Raw genomic sequence first — 13,438 nt, forward strand, 5'->3', positions numbered from 1 at the left:
TGGATTGTTAGAAGAACTCTCTAAACTAGTAACTCTAAAGTAACTATCTTAAATTGAAGTGCGACTTTGAATATGGTGGCTTTGGTTAAAATTACTATTTGCGTCCAGGTTAGTAAAACTAACTTGTTGAAAAAGTAGGCTGAACGATTTCCAATATTAGGATGGACTATTTACTATTCTTGAAGTAAGGTATTTACGATTTATAAAGAGATTACCTCGAAACTTTCGACAACAAAAATATTGTAAAATGTCGACCGATGTGAATAGAAAAATTTTTTTATATATAATTACTGCACTTAATTTACGATTATTATTAAACAATTACACGCACAGTAAATTACACATATAATCACACACTCAAACGCTTTGAAAAATCGCCCCCGCTGAGGAATCGAACCCTACCTAAATACGCTAGTCCACGGGACTCCCAGTGTACCTAAAATTGAATCTAGGGAACTAGGGTAATTCAAATTTATATTTGTAAGAATTTTATTTTTTACTTTTGATGTCAAACCGGATGAGGGGGGGGGGGCAATTTCTTCGTTTTCTGGAGAAAGAAATTCCATCTTTTTTAAACGTTAAACTGAGCTCCCGGGCTTTTGAATTTAAAATAGGGTTTTAAATCGAAAAAGTTCGATTAAAAAAAAATCGAGAAAGAAGTACTTCATATAAACTTTTTATGAATTAAAGTATAATCATCTCTTAAGCAGGATTCAAGGAATGATTTCCACTCAATATTTTTTAATTTAAGACCCCTTTTATTGTGCCTGGAAAATATAAGAAAAGCTTTTTTCTAGAATTCGTGACACACTTAACGACTGTTAAGAATAATATTTTTTTGCTTAAGATATTTCACAATTATTTAAACAAATAATAATAATCGTTCACTTGTACCAGTTCGTAGGGAAGGTGGAGAAAAGTCTAGATTTTTCGAATCTCTTACACTATGTCGCCAAAGTATTCAGTATTTCCTTATCTCAGAACGTATATAACTGCTTTAAGTATAGTATTTTTCTTCTTAAAATCTCCAATTATCCACGGGGGTGATTTTAAGCAAAAAGAAAACACTATACTTTACTCAGAGCAGTTAAATGTATTTGCAGGAAAGAATAATTTCTCGACTTGCAGAGACAAAAATTGTTTACACGAATGAGAATTGTTCAAACAAATTGAAATTGTGTAAAAAATTTCTGAATATCCTTTAAAAAAAAATTACTTCTAACACCCGCTAATTGTGTCATTAATTTCAGAAAATATTACATTTTTCGCTTTAAGATTTAAAAATTTGTTCAAACAAACAAAAATGGTTTAAATAATTACCAAATATCCTTTAAAAATATATTGCTCGCAACATTCTTCAATTGAGTCATTATTTCCCAAAAGTAATAACATTTTACGATTTTAGGGCGAAAAACTGATTTAAGCGAATGAAAATTGTAAAAATAATGATCAATTACGTTAAAAAATAACTACTACTCTTGATATTCATAAATTTTATCTTATTTATACGGAAAGATAATAACTTTTCAAGATTTACAAGGGAAAGTAATTGTTTTAGGAAATCCTAATTGTGTAAATAATTTTAAATTATTTTTAAAACACTTGGGCATTTAGGGCATTCTGAACTTAATGGTTAAATTTTCAACCAAAGAAATTTATTTTCAACAAAAAGGTGAATTAGTCACCACGTAGATAAGAAGATATCACAAAAAATAAAATTTCGATCAAATATAGTAATTTTTCATCACATAATATTCAACTGAAGTAGCTAAATTTTGAAGCGAACAATTCAGATTTTTGAGAAAAAATAAATCAATTTCTACCAAAGTAGTATTTTGCAACCGAAAAAGATGAATTTTCAACAAAACACTTGCATTTTTATTCAAAAAGAATAACTTTTCTAGAAAATTGTTGAATTGTTCACAAAATAAGGAAATGAACTTCAGCTTTAATTTATCGAAAATTCCCTAACTCTGCGCCAGGTTTTCCCTAAAATTGCCTGACTTTCTGGAATTTGCTGAAAAGAAACAATCTTGAATAATAAAACCAAATTTTAACTAATAAAAGTATTTTTCGAATGATAGGTCTTTCTTCCTTGCATATGACATAATAAAAAAACGCAATAAAAAACTTGCTATTGTAGAGAAAGATTCTAGTGGAAGGAAAATACTATTGATTCAAGTTCAGAAGAGAGCTATTGGTTGAGAGACTATAACTCCGCACCCTCGCAAAGAGTTTTCAGTGGGAGTTTTGTGTCTTTTCAGCAGCAGCATCGTTTACTTATCCCGTGGCCTGTCCCCTTATCGCCCGTCATCCCCTGAGATGAGTCAGATTCGTACATTACTTGGATTGTCTCGGTATTCCGGATCAATGACCCAAAACTCACGACCCTTCGTATTTACCACGTTTCGGAAATATTCTTTCCCCTTCCAAAATCCACCCCTCTTCCACCCTACTCGCTATTTTGCAACAATTTTTCCCATCTGCCTAAAATTTACTTAAGGTCATTTTACAAACAATACAGTCAACACAGTGGTCCAAATTGGGAATTTTCTTAATCGATTTCGATGTTTTTTTTTTGTTTAGAAATACTCAGAATGAAATACACAAAAACATCTATACATTATTTTTCATTATTCTTAGGGACTGTCCACGTATTAGGAGCCGTCTATAAACTAGATAACAATTTTGTGCTATTTACCTCAGCCCCAAACGGCGACGTTCGTAGTTCTGCCTTACTCACCCCCCCCCCCCCCCCCCTTCCCGAAAAAGTAACGAAGCCGTAAATTCCCTCAAAACAGGGAAAATATAGTAGTTTTCACGAAAATAGGGGATTATTAAATGAATAGATTTCTTCAAATAAAACTAATGTAAATAAAATATTGAATTCAATATTGTAACACTTTAAATTTCTCAGATTGTATTAAACAAATATTAGTAATATATATTATATTAATATGCAAATAGTTGAACTTTCAAGCAAAAAAAAAAAGAATGATTAACAACATAGTTGCAACTTTAACGAAATAGTTGAATTTACAAGCAAAAAATATGCTTTTTTTATACACAAATGCATTTTTAACCTAAAAAGTTGAATTTTAAACCAAAAAATTCTTTTTCATCCAAGAAAGATGACTTGTCTACCATAAAAAATGAATTTTCTACGCAAACAAAAATTTCAATCTGTTGCGGTAAACGAAAAAAAAAGAATTTTTAACAAAATAGTTTACTTCTCAACCAAATGACGAATTTCCAATCGATAAATATAAATTTCAAGCCAAATAGCTTGATTCTCAGCTAACATCAATATTTTTTGAACAAATCTTTAACCGCATAGTTGGATCCTCTATTAAAAAAATAAATGTGGAACAGACAAAATTAATTTACTAACCAAAAAGACGAATTTTTAACAAAATACATGGATTTTCTATGAAACACTTTCTTTATCAACTTACAAAGAATACATTTCCCACCATAAATGGAATAGTTCGAAGTTAAAACAAAAAAATTAATTTTTCACTCTAACGAAAACAAGAATTTAAAAAAAAAATCTGTAATATTCCACCAAAAAGATGAATTTTGAACAAAGTAGTTCAACTTTCAACCAAATAGTTGAACTTTCAAATAAAAGATACATTTTTAACAAAATATTTAAATTTTCAATAAAAAAGATAAATTTATCACTAAAAAGATTCATCTTGTACAAAAAAAAGAAACTACATTTTAACAAAATAAATCAATTTTCGACAGAGTCGTTGAATTTTGAAATTATCATAAAAACAGTTTAATTCTTAACTAAGCAGTCGAATTTTCAACCAAAAATATGATTGTCCAACCAAATAGTTAAAATTTGTACCGAATTGTTGAATTTTATAACCAAGAAGACGATTGTTCTACAAAACAGCTCAATTTTCAACCCGAAAATATGAATTTTTAACTAAAATGATGAATCTCCAAACAAAATCAAAAAATAATTTTCTTAACAGTAGTTTAAGTTTGGAAAAAATAGTTGATTTTTTAACAAACAAAAAAGACGATTTTAAAGAAAACAGTTGAATTCTCAACCAAAACAGATCAATATGCAACCAAAGATTTGAGTTTTAAACTAAAAAAGGATTCATTTTCTACCGAATAGTAGAATTTTCAACTAAAAAAGATCGATTTTCAAACCAGATGGGAAACAGTTAAATTTTTAGATAAAAAATTAATCCTCAACCGAAAAAAACTAATTTTCAACAAAATAGTTAAATATTGATTCAAATGGTTGAGATTTCAAATAAAATTATAAATTATTCTCCAGGTGGATTTTACCATTTAAGTACCTACAATTATATTTAATAGAAAAAAGAATTTTCGGTTAAAATATTATATATTTAATATTTTTTAAAAATATTTTTATGAAAAAGAGAAATATTCAACGTGTCTGTACATTTTTCTAAGATTACAAATTATGATTCTCATTTGATTGTAAAAGTATTTTGATGAGGAAAAAACCATGAAATCGACAAAATGCAAAAATTAACAGTTTGTTTATTAAAATGTTTATAATAACCGTCATTGATAATTTATGATTGATTTTTATTCGGAACATTGCTCATGTAGGAGATTTAGGCATTTATAGTTAAAAAAAAGTTTTTTATGCTGTTGAACGCGGTAACCATGTTATTGTGCATATCATTTCTTCATAAAAATCGCTGTGAACGCTAAACAAATTATACTTATGTTTCTAGAGTATATAACGGGTATTTTAATACATAAAGAATTAACTTCGCTTTTTTTAGAGTCAAAAATAATACTGGCAGCATTTCTAATTTTGATTTTACATTTGTTTAAATAATTAAGTCCACCCCATGAAATTAAAAAAAATCAGACTTAGGATTCTTATCAAGCATTCAATGCTGAACATTTATTTTTTTACACATCGAAATCAGTTTAAAATTTCCGCTGTAGTGAATTATGAACAGGAAATTACTGGCGGTCCTAGTGTTCACACCCGTTACAAATTTCTGAGGGTTCAAATTCTTGATCAAACAAATTGCGGGAGGAAATTTCTACGCCCAGGAGGCTTCCCTAAGTGCTGTTGACAACTGGATTTAGTCCAGGATTATTAGATTAGGCTCGCTCAGAAAGTAGATTTATTTTTCTTTCAGAGGGTTAGATCAGTTTTTTCCCCAGAAAGTGGTATTATTTTCAATGGTAATTAATGTTGTATGCCATGAGATTACACAAATAAAGATAAGAAAAACGACTACATTTTATACCGTTTCGCAATTGAGGGGCTGGATTCTATAACTTCCTATAAATATATGTCTTATTGAATGGCTTTGGTTCCTTGACACGTTTCAAAAAAGTAAACCCAAAAAATTTGTTTTTTATAACAACAAAATTTTTTTATTTTCAACTTACACTCGCCGTAATTCAACCAATTATTAAAATTTTTTGTTGAAATTTACAGGAAATTTTCTTGATGGTGTTTAACGACTGGCAGAGTAACTAAAATATGAAGTTTTGTCCAAACAAAAATTATAAGTTTAAATCTAAGACTTTTCATCATTCATACATTCATATCTTCAAGCTCATAGATGGCGAATTTTGAGAAACCAAAACCTTACAGCGAGAAATTTGTACAGAAAGGTATAAATACGTTTTCCTTTTACGGAAATATTTATACAAAATAATTTTCATTATGACATTGGAAGAATTTTATTTCGGCTACGCGGCTTATTTATTTGCGAGCCCTCAAGCGTGAACAAACAAAAGCGGAGTGGGCTATAATGAGTTAGTTCCCACCCACCGTCAGCCTCAAAATCGGCGATATAGAAGAGTTTAACTGTAATTTATCTTGACATTTAAGTTCAATACCCGATTAATTTAGCTCTGCCACTGTCATATTTGAGAAATTCACCGAAGTAAAGAGATAAAAATAATTTCTTATAATATTTTATCAACCGACGAATGTATTTTTACCCAGTTCTTTATATAATTCCTGCGGATCTCTGGAAATAAAAGGAAATGATAGATAGCTTATTAAAATCTGCTTGGTTTTCCGGAATTATCTATCTGCATAATATACATTCTTTGTATTGAATGTTGAATATTGAAGTAGTGCAAAACGTCAATAATCGACAACGAACTATTTCAGGTCACATTTATAAGTCATAATTGTACATGTGAAGATAAAGAATTATAATCATCTTAGCCATGACATTCTGAACTCCAGAGACGTCATAGTTTTTCCTTCCTTTTTTGCACTTAAGATTAACAATCAAGTTTATTTATTCAATTAATTATATAATCAATTTAAATCCCAGCAGAATAAATTATTGAATTTCAGCTCAAATTATTATTCATGCAGTAATTCACAGATTATGTAATGCGAACAGTAACACCAAAATTGCCGGATTATTAATATTCAAAAGAATATAAAGTTGATTATTTTAGCAGACCAGTTGAACTTGATTAGACGAATAAAAATATATACGAAATCTGTGTAAAATAAAGAAATTGATACAAAGTAGATTAAATTCAAAATTATCAGATTGAAGATAGTCTAAAAGAATCCGGTTTATTCAAGAAATTATGTGGATAATAGAGAGTGAATAACAATAATTGCAATCTAAGGTCATTTTTATATTGTTGAAAAAAAGGAAGACGAATAAACTAAAATGGATCTACTTTGCTATAAAAGTATACTTTTGCAAATAAAGTAATGAACACTATTTATATATATAAAAAAATTAAATTATTTTTACATATTCTCCTTAAATTATAAGCACGTTTGGGCTTACTGATAAGATAACTTGCTCTCATAAAAAGAGCATAAGTGACTTTGAGCTTCATCCTTTGCTTCATAAAATCTTAAAGAGAACTAACTTTTTATTAACCCTATTCTTTCCGTATAAAAACTTCCTCATAATCAATATTTTTATATATTTGCAATTATTCTGGATAAAAGGGTAGTATAGTACAAACTAAATTTCCGAGGATACTTAAAACTGTCCAATTTCGAATAATTGAATATGAAATTGTTCTAATTTGAGCGTTTTCAATTTAAAGCTGTGGAATTGAACAAAGAGGGACGCCAAAATAAGCTGTTTTTTAGCCTATTTTTTGGACCTCGCTAGCGACATGGGCAACAATATAAAAATATCATTTTTCATTGTATTTTTTCTATAAAATAAAACTTACAAAAGTAAAATCACGTATTTTCTTGGTTGATAATGGGATAATGTGAAAAATGATTGTATAATTAGTGGTATTCCCTATTTTTAAGTATTTTTGAGGTCTCCTCAACCACTAAATAGGAGTAACTTAAAAAAACTTAAAAAACGAAAAGCGATACTCATTTTGATTTTCAATTAAAAGTAATTTGATACCTATAACATATTTTTATATTTTTCGCCTAGGTTGCTAAGGAGGTCCAAAAAATAGGTTAACTTTGGCGCCACTCTTTAATTTGAAATGTATTTAAACTCTTTATTTCCTATTTTTAATTAAATCTAGCATTATTTTATAGCTTTAATAATTAGTTGAGTAACACTTTTTTCTGTCTCCCTAATCTGATAAAATACTTGAAGATTTTAGCAGCAAAGCTTCAAGGCTTCTTTGATCTCTAAACTCTAAAGCAACTTATTTCGTTTTCTGTAGTATTATTTTAAGGAAAAAATTTCCTAAAACTCGCATGATTCAAATTTTGAAAGTAATTAAATAGCCTTCAAAAAGTATTTATTTGTTTAAAAAATTGTTTAGTCTATTTTAACCATAGAAAAATATACTTTCAACATTGGAAACAGTAAAGTTGTAGAGAATGTATGTCTTCCCCCCAAAAATAAGAATATTTCTTATTTGAAATCACATGAGTAGTAATGTTATTTTGATTCTTAAAATCATAAAAAGAACTATTTTTACAGATCTGATTCTTAGCACGAGAACTATAACTTAAAATGCTTCTCACAGAAATTCACTAAAATTCGCCATTTCTATTGAATCCCTGAATTTTAACTAAAAATAATCTCTCTATTCCAAATTTCGAAATCTATTCATTATGGAAAACCCCATTATTAGTCTTTAAAAATCCCTTACAGAACCTTATGATAATCAATCATTATAATTACTACTGCAAGAAGCAAGAAAACTACATTAAATACAATTCGCAAATAAAAATCTCAGATTTTGCTTTAGAATACAAACCATTATGATCCAATAATTCCATTGGAAAAAAAATGTTAAGGGTGATATTCATAGAATTGCTTAGTGACAAAAAAAACAAAACAAAAAGTAAGAAAGGACTTTTAGAGTTATGGAATAACGGAAAGTGTAGCAAAGAAATTTTGCAGGTTTCAAAAAATGTTTCTAATAAGCTCCACAATTAGACGACATTTCTCAAGCTGATGAGCAAGCTTCTGTCTAATATCTACCATGATTCTAATTTATAAAATTTTGAAGATCTTCTAGGGGTTAATTCATCTCGTTACACAGAAAATCATTGCGGTGAAATTTTGGTTTCACTTCAACCTGAATTAGGACAATTTAAATTGTGCCTTCATTCATTTCCGTATCTCAAAAACGTTGCAACTCAAAAATTACCGAGTTCCGCCTACTTTTGCGAATCGGCGTATTACATTCTATAGAAACATATTTATTCTTTTGCATGGTCATAAAGGAATACAGAATCCTAGAACGTCAATAAAGCAATATATACATCCATCTCCCTCCCTCTGATACACCTCGTGTTCCTTTATTCTACTCTCCCACTCTGATGATATGAATGCTAGTTCATGTACGTATATCCGAGATAGTTTCTGCCGAATCAACAATTTTTTACAAACATGCGAAAACCGAAATTAGCATAAAAAAATAAATTAAAAAACAACCCTAATCGAAAAAGTCACTAAATTGGCTATAGAACTGGCAATCGCCTACGATGCTGGGGATACGGCTCGAAGGACTCACCCACGATGTGCACCAGCAGCAGGATTCGCAGTTCCATCGGTGATAGTTTCTTCACTTCCGGTTCCTGATTCTGATCACTGGGGAGGTTTCGACTTTCTGTTCGTTCGTCGACGAAACTTCTTCATGAGCACTTCTCGCATGATCATATATCTTAACACCGCGAAATCCCCGAGACTGCGAACAGAGTCATCCCTTACATAATGCAACGCGCGAACCTCAGTTATGCTCTCGTTCGATGATTCTGATGGAAGCTTCGCGCAGAATCAATTTTCTTGCAACATGGAACGCGCGCAACCCCCTGCGCCTGCGTTGGGATCATAAAGCCGGCATGGTGTGCCTCGATATCCAAATAAAACTACCCTACCGAAATCCTAGCGATAATACATATCCAAGCCATACCAATCCTTGTAGCGTGTGGCGCTTTTGCAACAGCACGAGCTCGTTACATTCCTCGAGAGAGGAAAAGGAGTTGGGGGTGTAGAGTGCCTCCCCTTCACCCTGTGTAGTTAGTTTCTTCAACCCCCCTCCAACAATGCCAGAGAAATACTATGCTGAAAAGTCGTGCGTATTAGAAAAGAGTTGATTTTCCAACCTAATTGTTGATGTTTCAAACAAAAAAGATTAAACTTTAAAGACAATAAAATACATTCCTAACCAAATAGTTTGAATCTTCAAGTCAAAAGAGCCACTTTTTAGATGACAGTTGTGTTTTCAAAAAAGAAAGATGGGTTTTCCACCAAGAACTTTTCTGTCCAAAAACACGATTTTTCAATAAAGCAATTGAATTTTAAATAAAAAAATAATGGGAATGTAAAAAAGTTAAACGGAAGTAAGAAAAATGAATTTTCAACAAAATGCATCAACTTTAAATCAAGTAAGCGAATTACAAAAAAAAAGAAACCACAAAAAAATGTATGAATATTTCAACCAAAAAATGTTTAAATTTTTAATCAAGAACAGTTGAAACCAATCAGAACAAGAAGGGATAAATTCTCATCGAAAAATATAATAGTAGACATTTGAACCCAAATGGACTTTAATTTCAAATACAAAAAATTGATTTTAACCAGAAAAGATGAATTCTCAAGAACAGACATGAATTTTCAATCAAGAAGTTTAATTTTTAACCAAACAGTTGCATCTTCAACCGAATAGTTAAACTTGAAAAAAATGAGAAATTTCTATCTCAATATGAATCCAAAAGAACGAACTTTCTATCCAAAAAGATGCCTTTTTGAATAATAATTTATTACTCAGCAAAGTAGTTTAATTCTTATCAAATAGTTAAAATTTCTATCAAAATAGCTGATAAAAAACAGGTCTACAAAACAGTATAAAGTTTTAAATAAATGTTCATTTTCAGTCAAAAATAGAAACGTTAAATTTTCAGATTAGAAAATAAGTTTTTAACAAGAAGAAAGCTTTATTAACAAGATAATTAAATTTGCATTTAAAGAGGTTCCACTGATAAAATGAACTTTTAACAAAGCAATTTGACTTCCAAACAGGTAGTTTAATTTTCAAGCAAAAAGGTTAATGTTCTACTGAAAAAGATGAATTTAAAACATAATTTATACAGTTTCGATCAAATAGTTAAAATTTTAGCGATGCAGACGATACATTTTCAACCTCTAATAAAATAATTTGATTATCAGTAAAAAGTTCATTTTTAACAAAATAGACAAAGAAGATGAACTCACAATGAAACTTTCAATTTTTTTAATCGATCAAATCCAATTTGTTCATCTTTCCACAAAACAAATTTCCTCATTTAAATCAGACAGCATTAACCAGTAAACCTTGGCTCTTGAAATTAATATGTGATTTTTATTGGTAATAGCTCGATTTCGAAAAATCAGAAAAAGCAGTTTTAATTTCAACCCCTCCCTTCCCCCTCCACCCGTTATATTGAGCCCGAAAAATGCGCCAAGAATGCAGAATAGCAGTTTTTTGTAAAATTTATGCTAAAGACGGTAATTTTGGAACTTTTTGAAAATTTATTTTTTTACTCCATAATATAGAAATTTCCAAGTATTTTATTACTAATTTTGAATTGCTAACACATTTGTTGTTTGTATATCATAAAAAGTTATTATTTTCTGGTTCACACAATGAACGAATGTTGGGAGTAATTTTTTTAACGATATTTGGCAATTATTGAAAGAATTTTCATTTGCCATCAATGAATGCAAAGATAGACATTATGAGTGATGAACAGTTTTCAATTATTTGAACAATTTATAATCATTCACTTGCGCCTTTTCATCGAAAAAATGAAGAAAATTTTTATTTTTTTATTTTTCTGACACTAGTTCGATTATTATTGACTATTTTCTTATTTCTGAACTTATTAGATAGTTTCTGAAACAAATAATTATATATGTAAACCATTTTTTTAGTTATGACAGGGATAGTAATTTTTTCAGATCGATTTTATTGATAACAGAGAATACAGACTAATAAGTGACATAGTGTAAGAGATTCGAAAAAACTATCATTTTCTCCATCTTTCCTATAAAAAGGATCAAATGATATTAATTGTTTAAATAATTGCACACTGTCTTCCACAAGCAATATCAATCACAAAAGCAATCGGCAAAGCCGTTTTTGAGAGATCTTTCTCACCGACTTTGAAAACCTTATTTCGAGGAAAACGCGTTTTAGTTCAAAAAGTTGAAAACCTGTAGAAAAATGTATATATCATCTCCAAATCTTTACTTACATAGAGTCATCGATTCCAGGCCCATATATAGGAAAATATAATAAAAAAATCGATTAAAACTCGCAGCCCCTACTGTAAATTTTATTGTTTCTATCTTTTCTTATACATATTTCAACAAGGTTTATATCAAATTTAAAATAATCGGTAGAGCACTTTTTTATGAATTAAAAAAAAAGTCAAAATTAAAATTTTGGATTTTTTAAGAAAATTCAAAAAGTTGTTATGATAATCTTTTAGGGCATTCAAAAAGAAACTTTTTTTCATTGACTTTTTTCAGATCGTGCGTTATTTGGCTTAAAATGTTCAATTTTGTGTTTTTTTGGAATTTTGTAAATGCTATAACTCTGGTAATTTTGGATTTTATGAAAAAGGTCATCAAGATAAATTGTTCGCAATTTTATAAATATGAATAACCGTACAGAGAATTTTTTAATTAAAAAAAAGATGACCTCAAAAATAGTAAAAATGTGCCCACTTTTTGAATTTTTATCCAAAATGGCTGACTAACGAACTTGACCTTTAGTTTAGGACACTAAACGAGTTATATAGTTTCGTAAACTAAAGGTCAAGTTCGTTAGTTAGCCATTTTGGATAAAAATTCAAAAAGTGGGCACATTTTTAATATTTTTGAGATCAATTTTTTTTAATTTCAAAAATTCTCTGTGCGGTTATTCATATCATTCAAAAATTCGAACCATTTATCTTCATGACTTTTTTTCATAAAATCCAAAATTACCAGAGTTATAGCATTTACAAAATTCCAAAAAACACACGAAAAGGAACATTTCAAGCCAAATAACGCACGATATAAAAAAAGTCAGAAAAAGAAAAATGTTGCTTTTTGAATACCCTAAAAGATTATCATAACAAATTTTGAATTTTCTTAAAAACTCCAAAATTCAAATTTTGACAGCATTTTTTTTAATTGATAAAAAATTTCTCTACCGATTATTTTAAATTTGATATAAATCTTGTTGAAATATGTATAAGAAACGATAAAAACAATAAAATTTACAGTATCCGAAAATTTTATTTAAATCTCATTCTTGAACATAGTGTTATACTTTTAGAAAATGTAATAAAAACAAAAATCGATTTTTCAAAACCCAAAAAGGTAGGGACCCCCTTAAACAGTTGCCAAATATCCTAAATAAAAAATATTACAGTTAACATTCGTTAAGTGTATCATTAATTCCAGAAAATGCTTACTTTTTACGATGTGGTGAAAAAAAAAGTTTACATAAATAGAAATTGCTGAAACAATTGGAAAATATGTATGTTAAACCACAAATACTTTTCTTGTAATTCATCAAATGTATCATTTATCTGAAAAAATAATAACTTTTAATGATTTGGTGAAAGAAGAATATTCACTAAACGAATAATATTTGTTTAAACAATTTAAAATCTATCCACGTCAATTTTTTACTATCTCTCTGTCAATCCAAATTTCCGTCTATCTTTTTTATCTCCTATTCTCTATTTCATCGTATCCTATATTTATCAACGCCTATATTTTCCTATCCCTTTATTTATTTAACCCTCATGATGGCAAGCCAAAATCGTGACGTTAAAAGTCAAGCCGGGCCTCTCAGGCCCCTTGAAATTCAAACTTCTCTTTCAGTAAATGTATCGAAAAATCTAAGAAGTTTGATCATTTTTATTCATAATTACATTTTATGACCACATTACATTTAAATTTATAATGCAGCTTTACAAAGTTTCGACACTTGATCGAGTTAACCAAATATTTATGGCACGCAT

The 13,438-nt window shown here is 29.1% G+C and overlaps 2 protein-coding genes across 3 annotated transcripts in view; one reads left to right on the top strand and one right to left on the bottom strand.

Annotated features, from left to right (window-relative positions):
• Positions 1 to 9,201, bottom strand: part of LOC117167073 (cell adhesion molecule 2-like) — a 33,212-nt gene extending 24,011 nt beyond the window's left edge. Inside the window, exon 1 of the mRNA XM_033351680.1 lies at positions 8,953 to 9,201. Within this exon, the coding sequence (XP_033207571.1) occupies positions 8,953 to 8,989 (37 nt within the window). The 5' untranslated portion in view covers positions 8,990 to 9,201. The remainder of the gene's footprint in view (positions 1 to 8,952) is intronic.
• Positions 1 to 13,438, top strand: part of LOC117167072 — an 81,120-nt gene that overhangs the window by 15,177 nt on the left and 52,505 nt on the right. The window lies entirely within an intron of this gene.

Source organism: Belonocnema kinseyi, chromosome 2 (assembly GCF_010883055.1).
Source record: "Belonocnema kinseyi isolate 2016_QV_RU_SX_M_011 chromosome 2, B_treatae_v1, whole genome shotgun sequence".
NCBI lineage: Eukaryota > Metazoa > Arthropoda > Insecta > Hymenoptera > Cynipidae > Belonocnema > Belonocnema kinseyi.